General features: G+C 40.5%; 1 protein-coding gene across 9 annotated transcripts in view; it reads right to left on the bottom strand.

Moving 5' to 3' along the window:
- Positions 1–669: 669 nt before the first annotated feature.
- Positions 670–20,270, bottom strand: part of ARHGAP24 (Rho GTPase activating protein 24) — a 914,624-nt gene continuing 895,023 nt past the window's right edge. For all 9 annotated transcript variants that reach the window (XM_061420700.1, XM_061420698.1, XM_061420701.1 and 6 more), the window contains 5 exons: positions 17,183–17,315; positions 16,057–16,130; positions 13,429–13,550; positions 7,018–8,095; positions 670–1,421 (listed from right to left, as the gene is read on the bottom strand). In XM_061420700.1, the coding sequence (XP_061276684.1) occupies positions 1,178–1,421; positions 7,018–8,095; positions 13,429–13,550; positions 16,057–16,130; positions 17,183–17,315 (1,651 nt within the window). In that variant the 3' untranslated portion in view covers positions 670–1,177. The remainder of the gene's footprint in view (positions 1,422–7,017; positions 8,096–13,428; positions 13,551–16,056; positions 16,131–17,182; positions 17,316–20,270) is intronic.

The following is a 20,270-nucleotide window of genomic DNA, read 5'->3' as shown; positions in this document are numbered from 1 at the left end:
GCCAGATAGTTTCTTCCAAACTGTCTCCTCCTTCTCCTGGTCCCTGTTCCCTCCATCACCTCCCTCTGGCTTCAAACTACCTTTGCCAGCTCTCATTCGGAAAGGATCCTAGATGACAACAGAACAGTCAGCCTGAGCAAAAGAGGAATATAAGGCACGTACTCCAGCAGTTTCACTGAGAGAGATACGGTAATACTGTTTCACTGTTTGCATTTCCGGAGGGCAGTTCAGGGCAGGGGGAGGTTGGTAGGGGGACAGGTGCTCAACATGGACACCATAATTAGCAAACATTGTTTCTCAACATCCCAATGGCAGGAAGAATTTTCTCTCATAACCATCCAGCAGAAAGAGTAACTCAAGGCATGACTACTTAAATGCTCTTTTTTTTTTTTAATGATTTTTTCCCCCCTCTAAAGTGCATCCTGCATAGGAGACATGCGTCTATGGCATGGGCAAGACAGACCAGGGGACTTGAGAAGGAGACCTTTTTACTTAATCTAAAATTTCCTGTGTCAAACCATCTCATCAAGAAAACTGAACAGTGTCAAGGGCAGAATTCATAGAGTGATTCAAAGTTTCCTGGGGATTCCATCATATTTTATAAAATTATTTACATTTCTCTTTTTGGTCACGGCAAGGTCTATCAGCACAAACAGCACAGCCACAAAGTATTCTTTTGATTTTAATAACTCATCTCATATATATTTTCATATATTTATATACCTGCTTATCTCCGTTTCCTCAGCAAAAGGGGAAATAAAAATATTGATCTATAAAATAAGCTGATGATAACACAATGCCAAAAATAGCTTATGTTAAGTGCAAGGGGTGAAGCTTGAAAGCAAGCTAAGTTGCAATGACATACTGATTTAACATTTTAAATACAAGACTGCCAATAAAATAATTCTTGAGATATGCTTCTTGTTTTTAGTTTACTTTTTAAAAACTACTCTATATACACATATCCAGTTGTAACACTTAACAGTAGCATTATAGGACATGATACAACTTTGGTACACATTGAAGATATGGGCGGGTAATGTCTATAAATGATATGCCTTCCCCAGCTAGAACTCTGTACAGCCAGGTGACCAGCCACCTGGTCCCATATAATCTTCCCACCAGAATCCCCAGCGTCCTTCCCAGGGCCGCTCGAGACAGCGGGAGAGAGCGCCCCTCACTGGATCCATATCGTGTTTCCTCTCTCCGTTCTCCTGGGTTCCACTGTCAGCTCCCCAAACGTGGAAAAGAACTGCTCCATCTCTTTCTGAAGCATGTCATTTCTTTTCTCTGCATCTTCTTTTGCCCGTTCGGCATTTCGCATTTTGATTTCTATCATCGTGAACTTTTTCCTTTCTTGATCCAGTTCATCGTGGAGGCTCATCATTTCTGTTTCCAAAGTCAAGTTTCGCTGTTCTAAGCTGCACAGGGTGGGAGAAGGAATAAGAGATAAAGTAATTTTGTTTTTTGAAATGTAAAAAAGATTACAAAAAATATTTCCTAAACTCTGTCTCTGCAATGCTTTGGAAACTGGAATGAGCCCTTTCAAATCAGTGAATCAAGGTCCACTGATTAATACATACATACATATATTTTCTTTTCTTTTTTTACTATTTCATAACATGATTCACTATCATTTCTGCAAGACCCCAAGACCTCTCTTGGAAGCACTTCATTGTCATTTGATAGTGAATGAATGAATTTCAGCACAAAGAAGCCAGAGACCAGGGTCATCATGCAGCACAGAATTTGGCAGAAGCAGGAGGGAGCCCAAACTACAAAGCTTCCTGAGTCATTAAATGTAAATTTGTCTTCACTGAAAGAAAGGGGAAAGTCTGATAAAGTTGTAAAGAAAAGAGGGCCGTCAAATTTGCTTTCTACCAAAGGAAAAAGAGTGGCAGTGAAAATGTCATTGCTAGAGAGAGTAAGTCCACTGTTAAGAATGGACTTAGAAGGGACTATACAGCACCCCTCTTACAAAAGTGGTTCTAAAAGTAGCCGCCTTACATTCACAAGAGAAGTAGAGCTTACATGTGTTGAATAAGTAATTCACCTGACATTTTGTGACAACAGAGTCCACTTAAGTAGCCTGCTAGCTGCGATTCTGTCTTCCAAGTTAACGTATCTTAAGATCACTATACAGTAAATTCCCTACATACAAATGAGTTCTGTTCCAAGAGCACATTTGTAAATCCAATTTGCTTGTAAGTCCAAGAAACGAAGTTAGCTGAAGTATCCAACTAACACAATTGGCTATATAGCACTGTACTATAATCGGTTTATCATACTTTTCATAGAAATAAGACATTAAAAATACAAAAAAGAAAACATTTTTAATCTTACAGTATAGTACCTTGAAAAGTACAATAATACAGTACAACAGCTGGCATACAGGGTCTGGTATCAAGTAAACAGGCAAGAAGAATTATTGACTGAAGGAGGGAGAGGAGGTAGAAGATGGTAGAGCTGAAGGATCACCAGCAATAGGAGACAGAGGGCAAGCTGCAGTTTTACTCACACCTGACATTAATGGGATGCACATCTGTTTCTTTGAAAGTTTACAACTGGAAGGTTCCTTGTAGGGGACTTGGGCTTCCCTGGTGACTCAGAGATAAAGAATATGCCTGCAATGCTGGAGACGTAGGTTCAATGCCCGGATTGGGAAGATCCCCTGGAGGAGAACATGGTAACCCACTCCAGTATTCTTGCCTGGAGAATTCCATGGACAGAGGAGCCTGGTGGGCTACAGTCCATAGGGTTGCACAAGAATTGAACACGACTGAAGTGACTATGCAGCAGCAGCAGCAGCATGTAGGGGACTTGCTGTATTTTATAGATTGATAGCTGTATTTTTTTAGATGGCTATATAATTTTAGATAATTTCCTAAAAAATAGAGTTTTCTCCATAATCACTAAGTTCCAAAACACAACTTATTATTGCTGTTGTTCAAGGAGGAACATTAAGCACTTCTTTATTAGATGATGTGTCTTGGTAATAGCTGGCATCTTAATTTCTCCTGTTATGCGTGGAAGTTGCAAGGGTATGCTTGAATTTGCCATGCTACTGAAATGTGAGAGGCTAATGCACACTTAGCACTCAAAAATCTGATTATTCTAATAATTTTCAAATTAAAATCTCAATTATTTTTCTGCTCTGAAATAATGAGTCCCATATGTTATTTCATCCAGATAATCATAAGAACACTTAAAGATGAATCTGCTCTCTCTTTGTAAGCAACTAAGATTTAAAAAAAAATCACATTCTTTAATTAGTTTGGAAGGCCATTTTGATCACATGATCATGTGTTTTACATTAAAAACCTGGTAATGTGCTGGTTCTCACCCAGAACTATTTCCCAATATATTCTCTTTGCTTTGTAAAGCTATTTGTTTTAGAAATAAAAAAGTTGGAAGAAACTCAACCTTTAATATCAAGGAAGACTATCCTTTAAAAATATACTAATGCATTTGTACATATCAGGCACCTGTATGAAACTTCCTGGAATCTAATGGCTGAGTTGAAAATAGAAGAAACCCCTCCCATTGCAAGCACAGACTAATGTTGGAAAAATATGTTAGAAAAATATTTTTAAAATACAAAGTTAAAAAAATAAAAGAGCATCTTCAGGTATCAGAACCAAGGAAGAAACAAGTTTAGAACAGCAAGTGAAAACATACGAGGGGTATTTGTCTCAGATAGAAGCCCTAGAAGCTGCGACTAGGTTTTCACTTGTCACACAGGGAAGAGGAGATATCCAGTATAAGAGAGACAGAAGGCTGAAAGTGACTCAACTGAGAGCTTGGAACATCAATAGTCTTTAATGGCAAAGAGACTACGAAAACTCTACTCATGGGTTGAGTGAAGTGACAGAATTGAATCAGAAGAGGAAATAAATAAATGAGAAAACAGCTTTGAGAAAAACTATCCAAATGCCTCATGGAATGAAAAAAGATGAAAATTTAATATAAGAAGGTGAAATTAACAAAGATGGAGAGGGAGATTGGACTAAGAAGGTCCAACATACTTTAGTAAGGGATATAGAGAGAAAATTCAGAAAATGGGGAGATGAAACAAACAAAAGAGGAGATGTACTCTTTTGTACTCCAGGACTGAAAAAATATGTCTTCAAATAGTTATACACAAAACTTGAAACAATGGAAAATATATAGCAAGGAGTTATTAATGAAAATAGAAATTATATAGGAATATTAACATCAGAAAAATATTTGGGGGCAAAAAGCACTATTACTATTATTTTATGATAAAAGGATCAATTCATTAGGGGGATATAAACAATTCTGGACTTGCATTCATCTAGTTGTATAGCCCCAAGTTACTCAATATAAAATATAACAAAATTATAAATATAAATAGATAAATCCACAAAAATTAGGAAATTTTAAGAAAGCTTTGTTAGAAATTATAGATCTAGCAAATAAAATTTAGGAGAAATGAAAAATATTTGAACAGCTTGATTAACAGATTTGATCTATTGGTCATATATATAATCTCAAACCAATAATAAGATAATACTTCTTACCAGACCAAATGACTGATATCTATAAATGAATTGATCTGACCACAGTGTAATAAAGGTAGAAACTAATTTGAGGGAGAGAAGAGCATTAAACTCACATGTTTAAAAACTAAAAATCATATATATCAATGATACATAAATAAAGTAATATCTATTTATTTCTCCATGATCTATCTGTCTATCTAGGGATGTATGTATATATGTACACACATATCTATCATCTATCTAGCCTCAATACTTGTAGAGTTAAAAAGGAATTGAGAGAGAAATATATAATTTTAAACAGTAATGACCAGTAATTAGAACAATCACTTCTTATACTGCTTGGCTTGGTCATATGGCAGATCCTCTACCCCGTTTTATCATGGACCTCTTCCTTTGCTTGTCAAGTGGGTAAAAATGCCAATGAAAGAGGCCAATGAGATGATATTCTGTTGAAACGTCCTCTTATCAAAGTCTCTGAAATGCACCACAGACTCAGAACATAAATGTAATACCAATGTTCTCAGAAATGAATGTGTACATTTGCAACTGTTCAGAATAATATATGTTCTATCTTAATTCAAGTTTCAAGTGTCATCTCAGCTTTCCACTGCTAAGTGCTAATTTACCATCATGCATTGGCAGCAATTCAGAGATTTGGTAGCCATTGGTTCCATAAACTACATTCAGAAAGAAGAGCAGCCTTATAAGATGATAACGCTCTTTTTTCTTCTTATTTAAGTCTCCTGTCACTTGGCATTATTTAGAAAAATTCAAACCAAGCTTCTGTTTCCAATAAAGTAATTTTTCAATCTAACATGTAGGTATTTTTATTTACTTTTCCATAGCTCTTAAAAATATGTATCTTTTGGCTTGATAATTGATAAATGGATGGGAAACATTAAAATACATGAAGGTCAACTTTATATATAAAGAAAACAACCATGTGTGGTTTAGGGCCATGGAAGCAGTTGAACAGGACAAAGATGTTCACGTACCATGAGGATCTTAGAACACGAAGGGGCCTACCAAGGCACAGCCTGGGCCTGGGGCTGAGGCCCCTAGAGGGGCTACTTCAGGCTGAACTGAGCCTCAGACCTGCTCTTAAGAGTGCAGGGTCCTTCCCCTATACTACACTGAAAGGTGAACAGAAAAACAATCAGTTTTGTAATTCCTGTAACCCTGGTGAAATTGTGGAGTGTGGTGATATTCAGGTTTCCAGCACAAGGCTGTACTTGTGGGGCAGTGGCTCCATTTTCTGTATTGCTGCCTCTCAAGACCTTGGAGCATCTGATAGTCAGGGGCATTGTCAAGGCAATATGCTCAGCCAATATCCTTTATCTTTCCCAGGTTACCTCCTTGAAGTTGCTAAGCCAACTCCTCTCTTGGATATTTTATGAGAAGATGTCAACTGGTATCACTTAGGTTTCAGCACAATGGTTTCCTTATAAATCATATTTTTTGCTCCCCGTTTGTGCTACAAGTTTCCTGTCTATATGACTATACTTCATGCTATCACTTTTCTCACAAACTTGCCTGGATTCCAATCTCAGAGTAAAAGCCAAAGATTAAGATGATCTTGAAGGTTCTATGGTACCTCTCTGAGCTCCTTGTCCATCCCACCTCAGGGCATTTCCACTTCTGCTGGGTATCTGCATCATTGCCTCCTACAGGGCCCTACACTTAGAATTACCCACAGCAACACTTCTCACCCCTCTTCCCTGCTTCAGTCTTCTACTTAGCATAGGATCAGTTTACTTATTTATCTATCTCTTCCAGGGGACTGCAAGCCTGTTCCTCAAGGGCTGAATTTTTGTCTTCTTTACTCACTGCTGAATCCTTGTGGCCTGGTCTGAGCCTGGGCGACAGCAGACAAGCATTAACCCCAAGCATTCAACCATGGACATAATGAACAACAAAGATCTGTTTATTTTCCAACTTCTATTTACTCTCATTTCATCCTCTTCCTGTGATAATGAACTCCTTGTTCTCCAGACATCCCTTCCCACTCCTCTCCCCAGCTTTTGAACCTAAATCCATGCTTTTACTAATAACAAGAGGTAGAATTACTGAGCATCTGCTCTGTCCTGGGGACAATGTGTAATGATTTCTTAACATGATTTTGAGGTTGGTAAAGAATCTGCCTGCAACACAAGAGACCCGGGTTGGATCCCTGGGTTGGGAAGATCCCCTGAAGAAGGAAATAGAAACTCACTCCATTATTCTTGCCTGGAGAATCCCCATGAAAGAAGAGTTGGACACATCTGAGCAATTTTCACCTTGAGGTAGATTACTACTAGAGTTTAAAAATTTTCACATTGGCAAGCTGAGACTCACAGAGATGAAGGGAACTTTCCCTGAGTCCCACAGCTTACAAATGGCGAACGTAGGACCTGAACCCAGGTCTCTGACTGGAGTTAGTGGATTTAACCCGGGCGAGCCTCACAGGAGGCTGTCGCACCCTCTCTGGCCACTAGGGGCTCCAGGTTTTCCTCACCTCTTTATCCTGGACTCATACTCTATCTTCTGTTTGGTCATTTCCTGTTTCAGGCTGGACACTAAGCTGTGCAGGGCGCTGTGGTTGCTGGTGTTGTTGCTAACGAAGGTCTCACTGTTGTCGCTGCTGCTGGTGGCCCGACTACTGCGGCCGCCCACACTCCTCCGGTCGCTTTTGTTTTCATAGTCCGCGGGGTGGGAGAGGTCGTCCTGTGGGGGCCCATCCAAAACGGGGTCCTCAAAGTTCCCACCGTAAAAGTCTTGCTCCGGGCAGGTGGTGGTGGAGGAGCGGCAGGAGGTGGAGTTCTCGGGCAGGGAGATCTCACAGGAGGAAGTGGACCAGGTGGCGCTGTCGACGCTCTGCTTGTCGTCGAGGCTCATCGCCGAGAACTGCTGGTGGACGTTATCGTAGGTGGAGAGCCTGTTGTGCTGGCCCGACTCTCCTGCTTGCTCTTTCTGCTTATTATCCCTCAGGGTCACGTAGCCATTGGGCAGCCAGCTCATGCTGCGGCCATTCCCGGGGTTCCCCAGGGTATCAGAGTTCAAGATGCCCATGCGCACGGTTCCGTTCTGCACGCTGTGGGTGCCCATTTTGGTACCAGACCCCTTCAGGGAAGAGGTCCTTCTGGCCTGTAAGCTCCCATTGGGAGTGGTCTGGGCTTTCTCGAGTGCTTCAGCATTACTGCTGCTGAAGGACCCATTGGTGACAATCCCACTGCCCTTGTTGAAGGCGGGATTCTTTTTGACCATGAGAGGGGGGCTTCTAGAGACATCCAGCTTGTGGATGCTGTTCCTGGGGCTGTTGGTTTTGCTGCCTGGCAGAGCTGTGGGGGATCCATTATCCATGCTGCTTCTTTGGGGAGACTCAGGCTTGTCCCAAGAGCACCGCCTTACGGGACTGTCCTTGGTATTATTGTTCTCCTTGTTCTGTAGCTGCCCCATGAGGGCTTTCTTCTGAAGGTCATTGTTGTTGTTGCTCACGCCATCCTGGGGCTTGCTTTGCAGCTCTGCCTCTTTGGGGAAGAGGCGATCATGTTTGCCAATCATCACTGACATCAGCTGTTGAACCACCACCGTGCCTGGAATTGCAAACAAAGCAAAGGAGTATGAGCAAAACAGTTTTGATTTATCTCCTATTTTGAAAGTGACTTTTAAAGAGCCATATTTAGGTGCACATTCGGCATTATTATTAGCAGTGCCAAACTATGTTTTTAATGATGACAATAGCAATTGTTGTTGTTTGGTCACTGAGTAGTGTCCAACTCTTTGTGACCCCATGGAATGTAGTCCACCAGTCTCCTCTGTCCATGGATTTTCCAGGCAACAATACTGGAGTGGGTTGCCATTTTCTTCTCCAGGTTAGGGAGACAATAGCAATTGCAGCTAAAAACTTCTTGAACATTTAACGTGAACTGTACTAAGCACTTTACTTTTGTTAGTTTAGTTGAATTTTTTAAAATTTATGAATAGATACTGTTATTATCACTATCTAATAAAGGTTAAGTAACTTGACCAATGTCCCAAGCTATGAAGGAGAAAAAGAAGAGCTTAAAACCAGAATTAACTAGTTCCAAAGAACAGGCTTCTAATTGGCACACACCACTTCTTGTAAGTTTGACATTTAATTATGAAAAATCTTTCTTAGAAGAAGTCACTGTGATCTCTCATCTAACTGCCTCAAAATATCAAGACATTTTAATGGCACCTTGAAGTGGAACCTTCGACAATCTCTAGTGGATATGTGGTCTGTCTTCATAATATAGCAAGTCAATAAAGTTCCATACAACTCTTGCTCAGCATTCAAAAGTTTTAGGGCATATTAAGTGACATTAGCCAGAATGGTGTAATCAAGACGTACGAGAATGCTCTCTTCCGTAAAAGTAACTGACAAAAATGTTCCCAGTCAATATATTCAGAAATTTGGAAATTAATGAAAGGCTTGCTGTAATCTGGAGAGTGTTAATTTTTTTAAAAATTGTTGACTCTTGGTGAAGAACAGCAAGCTCTGTAGTGTTTTAACTCTCCCTATTCCCATCCTCCTTTCTGCAGTACCCTTGAAAACCAACAACCCTCAATCTTAGCGGGAACCAGAAGTGAGGCAGCGACTGGAATGGAAAAAGCTGGTTTGGAACTCCTTCAAAGCCGCCTTCCCAAAGAATTGTAATTTGACTTGTTTGGTGGTTCCCTGGAAGACCCCACTCAAGAGGCTTGTCTTCATTTTATCTGACTAAGGAGTTGACTAGAATTAGCAACATTTCTCAGGGGCATTTGTCAAAAACAATTAGGGGCTTTTTCATTTAAAAGCATGTTTGGACTCTGTGGGACAGGGAGAGGGTGGGATGATTTGGGAGAATGGCATTGAAACATGTATAATATCATATATGAAATGAATCGCCAGTCCAGGTTTGATGCATGATACAGGATGCTTGGGGCTGGTGCACTGGGATGACCCAGAGGGATGGTACGGGGAGGGAGGAGGGAGGGGGGTTCAGGATGGGGAACACGTATATACCTGTGGCGGATTCATATTGATGTATGGCAAAACCAATACAATATTGTAAAGTAATTAACCTCCAATTAAAATAAATAAGTTTATATTAAAAAATAATAAATAATAAATAAAGTAAAAAATAAATAAAAATCATACTATATGTACTCAAAAAGGTATAAAATAGAACAGAGGAAAATAAAAAAGCATGTTTGCCTGAAGCAAGTGGATAACTGTTGAAGACAAAACAACAGGCTAAACAAAAAGCTTAGAAGGAAAATCTGAAGAGATTTCCATAGGAGGTGTTGAAATCTCTGCTATATACTTGAAGATTTAGAAGATTATGTACATGTATGCATAGGGTTCTATGTATACCTAGGGCTGTGTGCACACTCGGGAGAGAACTGAAAGTCCCCAAGGTCTCATCTCCAGCTGATGTTGGAGCTCTGCACAAGCAGGACCAGAATGCTAAAGCAAAGTTGTAAACTGCCTGGCTGAGTGTCAAAAGTCTGGCCCAACAAGCACACAGGGCCCCTTGGTAAAGAATGGGAGACTTACTGGCCTAACTCAAATTCTGAATAGGAAGAAATGTGTTATATCCATCTATATCCTGCACACTTCTGTCATGATTCAAAACTTCTAACATATTTAGATCAGGAATCAGCAATGTGTCAGGTCTGATGCTGGCCAGTGTTGCTCAAACATAAGTGTTCATACAAATTATCTGGAGATTCTGTTAAAATGTAGATGTTGAGTAGGGCATGAGATTTTATGTTTCTAACCAGCCCCCTGGAGAAGGCAATGGCACCCCACTCCAGTACTCTTGCCTGGAAAATCCCATGGACTGAGGAACCTGGTGGGCTGCAGTCCATGGGGTCGAGAAGAGTCGGACATGACTGAGCGACTTCACTTTCACTTTCCACTTTCATGCATTGGAGAAGGAAATGGCATCCCACTCCAGTGTTCTTGCCTGGAGAATCCCAGGGACGGCAGAGCCTGGTGGGCTGCCATCTATGGGGTCACACAGAGTCGGACATGACTGAAGCAACTTAGCAGCAGCAGCAGCAGCGACCAGCCCCAGATGATAAGACAACAGTGATAACAGAATAGTAGCCTTGGTATTGCCTAGTGGGCTGCACACAGACCTCCTGAATCATAAGTTGCATGTCAACAATATCCCTAGGTGGTTCCTGTGTGTGTTAGAGTTTGAGAAACTGTATTAGGTGGAAATGTTTCACTTAAACATCTTCTAAATTAATATTCTCATAAGGCTTTGAGAAGGCTTCCAAGTAGCACTAGCGGTAAAGAACCTGCTCCCTCTGCAGGAGACATAAGAGACATGGGTTTGATCCCTGGGTCAGGAAGATCCCCTGGAGGAAGGCATGGCAACCCACTCCAGTATTCCTGCCTGGAGAATCCCATGGACAGAGGAGCCTGGCAGGCTACAGTCTATAGGCTTGCAAAGAGTCAGACATGACTGAAGTGAGTTAGCATGCATTCAAGGCTCTGAGATAAGACTTAATGTTTTTCAAATGAGAAAATTGAGGTTCGGAGAGGTGATGTATAAAATTATATGACTCCAGAGCGGTTGTGATCACCAGGCCAATCTGAAGAATCCATGCAGATTTGGGAGTCCCACTGGACTACATGTTTCAACAATTCCCCCAGGCTCATATAATTTTATACAGGTTGAATTTAATACCATACTATGAGCACTTGAGTCTTCATAAGAACTGGATAAGAATTCAGTTTTCCTTCGAAGGCACCTAGGTACTTTAATATATATGCGGGAGACCTGGGTCTGATCTCTGGATTGGGAATATCCCTTGGAGAAGGGCATGGCAACCCACTCCAGCATTCTTGCCTGGAGAATCCTATGGACAGAGAAGCCTGGCTGTCTACAGTCCATGCGGTCACAAAGAATTGGACACGACTGAATGACTAAACAAATACACACACACACACACACACACACAGAGCATTCTATAAAATGTAGTTTCAATTTGTATTTTTTGCAATGAATTGCTTTGCACATGTATCCTTCAGTACATGTACAAGATATCTGTGAGGTATATGATAAATTTTGACAAACGACAGTCCTGGAAACACTATCTAACCATTTTATAGATAATTTCCTTGTGTCCTTTTGTAGCCAATCCCCTACCCATGGCAACCACTGATCTCCTTTCTGTCACTATACTTTTCTTCTTTTCTAGAATTTCATATAAACACAATTATAGAGTCAGGTCTTTTATCACTTAGCATAAGGCTCTTGTCATTTTCCCATATTATTATTCATGCATCAGTAGCTCATCCTTTTTATTGCTGAGTGTGCCTTAGTCGCTCAGTCATGTCTGACTCTTTGTGACTCCATGGACTGTAGCCCACCATGGAATTCTCCAGGCGAAAATACTGGAGTGGGTAGCCATTCCCTTCTCCAGGGGATCTTCCTGACCCAGGGATTGAACCCAGGTCTCTTGCATTGCAGGCAGATCCTTTGCCATCTGAGGGAAGCCCAGTTTTAGTTTCCATTGATGAACCAATATTGATATATTATGATTATTAACTAAGGTCTATAGTTTATATTGGGCTTCCCTGGTGGCTCAGCAGTAAAGAATCTGCCTACAATACAGGAGCTGTACAAGATGCAGGTTCGATCCCTGGGTCAGGAAGATCCCCTGGAGGAGGGCAAGGCAACCCACTCCAGTATTCTTGCCTGGAGAATCCCATGGACAGAGGAGCCTGGCAGGCTGCAGTCCATAGGGTTGCTAAGAGTCAGACACAACTGCAGCAATTTAGCATGCATGTATGCATAGTTTATATTAAAATCACTCTCTGTGTGATCTGGGTTTTGACACACGCACAGTGTCATATATCCACTATTACAGTATCACATGGAATAGTTTCATGGCCCTGAAAATCCTTTGTGCTCCAATTATTCCTCCTTCTTTTCTTCCTCAATCCTCTATTGAATCATTAGGATTTCTTTTAAAAGCTTTGTAGAGCTTGGTCCATAACTTTTAACATGATCACCAAGGTAAGACCCTCCTGAGGACTCTATGCAATGCCTCGATGTCAGGATTTTCTACTCTGGTTGTGGGAAATACACTTATTTCAAGCTTGGTGTGAGGCCCAGGAAAGCCTCAGACAACTGATTTCTGGTACTCTTCCCCATAAAGTAGCACAGAGTCCCCTCCTGCAAGCATAAATCAATTCTTAGGTAAAGACTTAATGGATATCCTCTCCAGATCTCGGAATAATATCTGTGTCTAGTTTGCTCTTTAATGCTGCTTACTTGAGTTTCCCATCCTCTAATCTTACTCTCAAAGCTCGCCAAGACCTGCACATCAGTGCTGCTACTAATGCCCACAAGAAAGAATGGTACTCTAGCAAGGAGACCTGCTGAAAATAAATAGAAGTAACCTCTCATTGTGATAAATAATTTGAGGTATCTTGTAGTATAGAAAACAAGAAATTCTTCATGTTTCAACCCAAAGTAAATAAGCAGCATTGTCTTAGAGGCCCATGTTTTCTGCCTCTTGAAGTCAGTCCAAAAAACGAGAACTAATAAAAATATATTAACTTAGAAGCATAACTATTTGAGGTTTCAGAAAATTGCATCCAACTCAGAAAGTGAAGTAGACTTTTCCAGTTCTTGTGTGATATTTTACAGATGATTTATGCAAGTTCTGTTAATTCTCATGAAAATATGGAGGAAATGCTTAGTAACTTATGTTTAGTAAACTCCTCAAAAAATGCCTGGCTCTCAAAAGAAGGTTTTACATTTGAAGAACTTGAGTCCGTAAATGAAATTACCATGGGTTCACTTACTTCCTTTGTTTCCTCACAGGAGAATAGGTTCAGGACAATCAAGAGACAACTGACTGTTCTTCTGATGACGATATATGATAGTAATTCACTTACCCTCCATAATGGTCAAGGGATCTTCCACTTTGGGACGCAGGATATTAGGGCCAAAGACAGTGGCCAAGTTCTGCACACTCATTTTGTTAATTCCTGAATAGGACTGCACTTCATCCAAGAACCTGTTGAGTAAAAGAGTATGAACAAAACACAATGGGATCAAATTTGTCAGTGGAAAAAAAAATGGGTTATTGGGAAATTTATGAACTGGAGTCTGTTCAAAGATGATCATGGACACACAGTCATTTAGAAATTCAAACATCTCTCTGCCAAATGTGAAGAATATATATTGCAAATTTTTAAGTATCAGAATCATAAGGGATCATATAAAATATCTGCTCTGGCCTGGCTTGGTTTCCCCTGTCAGTCACAGGAACGAGTGTGTTTGAATAATGCTATTGTGGACTTGAGATTCAAGAATATGAATTTCTTTCTTATCTCTAAGTAAATATCCAATTTATATACATATTTAATTGGAGAACTATAAAAATAAGCTTGTCTGGTACAATCTCTTATTTCTGAGAAGAGGAATCAATCCCCCTTGTGGGTCAATTTGTGAGCCTCAAATTTATAGTCTATTAAAAAAGTGACATTAAACATGGTTTAAATTAAAACCTCGGTTCTATTGATATGAGAAACTGCAAACACAAATTGTTTTAACTTGTTAGGTGCTAAAGAATAAGAGCCATGAAACAGTCCTTTCCTGGAATGATTTTAGTAGCAGAGATTGTTTCTTTAATCTTTCAGCTTTTGTTCATTTCCCATCCCCTCTTCAGTACTACAAGAGCTTCTATTAATTCATGGCTTATTAATTGTACTAATGAGACAAAGAAGAAGCAAGAAAAATATTTTTAGAAAACTTACTTTGTGTGTTATTTAAAATAATATATTTCATTCTGTGCCAGTCATTGTGCTAGCTTATTAAATTCTCATAGCCTCTCTGAGTGAGCTAAATACTATTATTATCTCCACTTTACAGATAAGACACATGAGGCACCAGAGAGGTTAAGAAACTTCTCCAAGGACACAGAGTTAATAAGCGGCAGGACTGAGACCTGAACCCAGGTGCTCTTACCCTAGAGTCTGGGCTGTTGATGACTATCTCATGAGTTTCTAAAAAGGTGCCTATTTGCACATGTTCACTACTCTTATACATCCTAAATTACAGCAAAATCGAAGGGCAAAAAGTCAAACTACCATTTATTATTTGAAATAGATGAAATTAGTAGTGTGGTGTGCTCACTCAGTCGTGTCCAACTCTTTGCGACCCCATGGACTGTAGCCTGTCAGGTTTCTCTGTCCATGGAATTTTCTAGGCAAGAATCCTGGAGTGGGGTGCCATCGCCTTCTCCAGGGGATCTTCCTGATCTTGCTCTTCCTGTTGTCTGGCAGATCTTTTACCATTGTGCCACCGGGGAAGCCTTTATTAATCATTCATCTCTTTATTTAAATTTAATATGCTTAATGTATTTCCACTATACTCCAATAACATTTTAAAAAATAAATTCAATGTGTTTCAATCATATATACTTGATTTCTTAAGTAGCAGCACAGACACGGGACATGCCATCCCTGGCCTTAAACATGGTCATTGACAGAGAGTATTTTGAGGCACAATTAGTGTTCTGGCAAAACTGAGTTACAATGTTTTCTTCAGTGAGCCCTGAGAAAAATGGGAACGAATAATATATTAACATTCATCATATGTATAAATATATATGCATATAAAATTTTTAAAATGTATTGGAGTATAGTTGCTCTACAATGTTGTAATAGTTTCTGCTGTATAGCAAAGTGAATCAGCTATACATATACATATATATCCCCTCTGTTTTGGATTTCCTGCCCATTTAGGTCACCACAGAGGATTGAGTAGAGTTCCCTGTGTTACAGAGTAGGTTCTCATTACTTATTTATACATAGTATCAATAGTGTAATATACTTTAATTTTTAAAACAATCATGTGAAATGTGTGTTTTCACTACCCTTTTATCTATTAGGACTCTTAGTCTCAAAGAGGAGAAGAAAATTGCATAAAATCATGTATGAAGTCAGTGGTAGAATCTGGACTCCTAGATAAATGATTCTCATGCCAAGATACAGGCTCATTCTGTTAAGCAATGGTACATGGTACAACTTCGATGGAAGTTCAAAGCCACATATTTTCAACATGTAGAGGTCAAAGAGACTTCAGAAACAACAGATTACAAAATCAAGCAATTTTAGTGCTCAGAGAAACTTTTGAGATCACCTTGTCAAACCTCTTAATTTTACAGAGGCCAACACTGGAGCTCAGAGCAGTTAAGTGATTTTGTTGTTTTGTTATTTTAGTCACTAAGTCATGTCCAACTCTTTGTGACCCCATGAACTGCAGCCTGTCAAGCTCCTCTGTTCATGGGCTTATCCAGCAAAGAATACTGAAGTGGGTGGCCATTTCCTCCTCCAGGGGAATCTTCCTAACCCAGGGATCAAACCTGTGTCTCCTGCATCTCCTGCATTGGCAGGCAGATTCTTTACCAGTGAGCCACCAGGGAAACCCAACTGATTTTTATTCATTGTCAAAATGGACTATTGTCAGTGTAAATACAGTCTTTTAAAATTCCATTTTGTCTTTAGGATAATTCTTACCTGCAAATATACTTGAGAAGGTTGTAATTGACCACCGGCAAACTCTTCACTTGCTTCGCCAATTCTTTAACACCCTGAGTATAAAGAAGAGAATGCATGTTATCTAAGTGTTGACCTTGGAATGGAAGCACATGGGAAAGGGGCATGCAGCTTTTAGTTTTGTTTTGTTCTTGTTAGTTTCACCTATTACCAGTGATGGATCCTGTCTTAAAAACTTGCCACTATCACAGAGAGCATTTCAGAAATATTTTCAAAAGATGTGAAAGCATCTCAAATATCTCTGTGAGTACTATTTGTGGAGAAACAGATTTACCATTTTTAACATTTGTTCACAACTGACTGAAAAGGAAAAATAGCCTTATTTACAGTTAGGTTATTTGGGGCTTCCCTGGTGGCTCAGAGGTTAAAGTGTCTGCCTGGAATGCGGGAGACCTGGGTTTGATCCCTGGCTTGGGAAGATCCCCTGGACAAGGAAATGGCAACCCACTCCAGTACTCTTGCCTGGAGAATCCCATGGAGGGAGGAGCCTGGTAGGCTACAGTCCATGGGGTCGCAAAGAGTCGGACACGACTGAACGACTTCACTTAGCAAACCACAAAACTTAAACTTAGTAGCCTTAGTATAGTGAGAGTCCTTCCAATTTTTAGCATTTAGAGGGCAGTGTGGCAAGGAGTGCTGATTTCATTTCTTCAGCTCTACTTTCCTTCTTGATGAGAGAGAGGATTATAAATGGGACCTGTGTTAGTGAAAGGGAAGGTTACTCAGTTGCGTCCAACTCTTTGCGACCCTATGGACTATACAGTCCATGGAATTGTCCAGGCCAGAATACTGGAGTGGGTAGCCTTTGCCTTCTGCAGGGTATCTTCCAAACCCAGAGATCGAACCAAGGTCTCCCACATTGCAGGCAGCTTCTTTACCAGCTGAGCCACTAGGGAAGCCCAAATGTAAAAATCTAACTGTGTAAAAATCTAACATGTATAACAATCTAACTGTGTGTAATGTCAATACTTAGCATAGTGGAAAACAATCCAAAAACAGGGCAAAGGAAAATTTACAGGTTAAAGACAAGGAACACTGACAAACCCCCCAAATAATAGCATTTTAAGAAATAGTTGCATTGACTTACAGCTTCCTCTTCTTTACTGAGCAGTTTGGCACAGGACAAGAAGTCTTCATACTTGGCATAAGGAATAACCGGTTCTGGGAGTTCTCGGAGATACAGTTTAAGAAGTGATGCCACTGTGTGTACATCTGTGTTGCTGTGGGGATAGAAGTATGGAGATTTTTTATGGAGTGAAGTTTATACTATTTGATTCATTTTTCATCAAATATACATCTAAGAGTCAGACTTCTGTATTCTGTTGGCAATTAAATTAGTCAATCCAGCTTTCAAGAGGCACATACTTAGGTAACGCCTATTAGATGCTACTACAGGTGGGGAAGAGAAGGACCTAGAGGGACTTGGAATCCTCAGTGTGGTTTGAAAATATTCAAAAGTGTAAACACTCATATTTTGTGTGTATCTGATGTTAAGCAAGAATGTTACTTTCATAAAACAATGAGAATATATGTACCAGATTTTAAATAAAACATAATGCAGCATACCCCAAATGCCCAGTCTACATATGTGTGTGATCAGTTATCTCCAACACTTTGCGATCCCTGTCCCACCAGATTCCTCTGTCCATGGAATTTCCCAGGCAAGAATACTGGCATGGGTTGCCATTTCCTACTCCAGGGGATCTTCCTGACCCAGAGATCAAAGCTCTGTCTCCACACCTCCTGTATTTCAGGCAGATTCTTTACCACTGAGCCACTGGGAAAGCCCTATGTGTATATTAATTAATATAAAATTAATTATCTCTGGATCCTAAATTCATTTCTTATTCTCTAGAAGACATTGGTGATTGGTTATAGACACATAAAGTTTAGTACGGCATGTTCTAGCTTTTTTAAAAAGTTCATTTTAAAGATGGTTGTTCTCAGCATGATTGCTTGTCTAATAATCTAAGATAGCTGCGAATCCTTAGAGTCTTTTAGAAAGCAAAGGGAGGTGCTACAAAAATAAGCACTGAAAATTCAACGTGTCCTCTGTGTAATGTGCAAAATTTATTTTTATTTTCTGCCGAATACCAGAGTAACAGGATAATCTCCTGAAATATTAATTTATATTTTTTTCTCTGTATCCCTGTTAATCCATGAAGATGGCTGAGAGCAGAGATAGGAAGAGGCAGTTGTTTGTTTTGGGGATTTTTTGGTTTCCTTTTGCTTTGCTTCTTGGGGGCTGGTGGGGAAAAGGAGCATGGGAAGGAGAGGTGGTGGTCAGGGGGAGGGGGAAAGGTCAGTTGATTCCCAGGAAGTGGGAAGAGCGGTGGCGAGCAAGACCAGGGATTCTGTAAGCTGTGGGAACAAACACTGCACTCCGTGACTCTGCTTCGGGAAGTGATGAGTCGCTGAAAGGTCTTCCTTCAGAAGCTGGGATCCAGGCCCTGGGACTTCCTGCCTCCATGACTATTCTCTTGCCCCAAGGGTGACATAGAAGCAGAGTTGACGTCACAGTTCTACATGGACTGAAACAATGGGCATCTCAGTTCTCAATTTTGGACTCTCAGCTTGATTTCCTCAACTATTTCCCCCGCATCTATTCTGTAATGGAAATTACAGAAAACACAATGGCTAGGACCCTAAGGAATATTCTAGCCTGCTTATAATTTATAATCTGGTGGGAGCAGGAGACAGAAAGTAGGTAACACAGGTGCATGCAGGCTAAGTCCCTTAAGTTGTGTCCGACTCTTCACAACCCAAAGGATCGTAGCCCGCCAGGCTCCTCTGTCCATGGGATTCTCCAGGCAAGAATACTAGAGTGGGTTGCCATGCCCTCCTCCAGGGGATCTTCCCTACCCAGGGATCAAACCCATGTCTCTTATGTCTCCTGCATGGGCAGGTGGGTTCTTTCCTGCTAGTGCCACCTGGAAAGCCCTAATAACACAAGTCAGTCAGTCAGTTCAGTCGCTTAGTCGTGTCCGACTCTTTGCGACCCCATGAACCGCAGCACACCAGGCCTCCCTGTCCATCACCAACTCCCGGAGTTTACCCAAACCCATGTCCATTGAGTCTGTGATGCCATCCAACCATCTCATCCTCTGTCATTCCCTTCTCCTCCTGCCCTCAATCTTTCCCAACATCAGGGTCTTTTCAAATGAGTCAGCTCTTCGCATCAGGTGGCCAAAGTATTGGAGTTCCAGCTTCAACATCAGTCCTTCCACTGAACACCCAGGACTGATTTCCTTTAGGATGGACTGGTTGGATCTCCTTGCAGTCCAAGGGACTCTTGAGTCTTCTCTAACACCACAGTTCAAAAGCATCAATTCTTTGGCACTCAGTTGTCTTTATAGTCCAACTCTCACATCCATACATGACCACTGGAAAAACCACAGCCTCAACTAGACAGACCTTTGTTGACAAAGTGATGTCTCTGCTTTTTAATATGCTGTCTAGGTTGGTCATAACTTTCCTTCCAAGGAGTAAGCATCTTAATTTCATGGCTGCAATCACCATCTGCAGTGATTTTGGAGCCCAGAAAAATAAAGTCAATAACACAAGTATCTAACTGCAAAGTGTGTGAATGATAATAAGGAAAAGTATTGGGTGCCATCTAATAGCAATAAAAGACTAATTCAGGAATTGAAGGGCTTCTCTGAGGAAGTGATGTTGAGGCTAAGATGTGAGAGAGTGTAAGAATGAACTGAGAATGAAGAATAAAAGAAGCCATTCTGATTAAAGCAAGGCAGGTAAACAGAGCCCAAAGTGGGAAACTGACAATAAGCTAAGGGAGAACAGAGGTCAGAGGATGAAGTCCGAGCAGAAGGGAGCATCTTCAAAGATCACGGGACTTCACCTACCTCAGAATTAGACAGGGCAAGGGCTGAGGTTTTCCATTTTAACATCAGAGCCAGTTGGGGCAAGTAGCATATACTGTCAACCATTTTACAGATGCTAAAATGATGGGGGTGTTCTCATAGGACATGTCTTTAACCAATTTTATTCTTTTCATAATTACAGAAATGATTTTTTTTTCTATTAAGTTTCTAATAGACAATGTAGAAACCATCTTAAAGGCTAGTAAAGAAAATAAAAATCATGTTTCTGGGACATCTTGAAAACTGTGTTCAAGTTCACTTATTCCTAAAAATACTTTCCAAAATATTTTTTGA

This window comes from Bos javanicus, chromosome 6 (genome assembly GCF_032452875.1).
Source record: "Bos javanicus breed banteng chromosome 6, ARS-OSU_banteng_1.0, whole genome shotgun sequence".
NCBI classification, from domain to species: Eukaryota; Metazoa; Chordata; class Mammalia; order Artiodactyla; family Bovidae; genus Bos; species Bos javanicus.
Note: the sequence above shows the minus strand (reverse complement) of the source record. Positions and strands in the feature narration are given on the sequence as shown.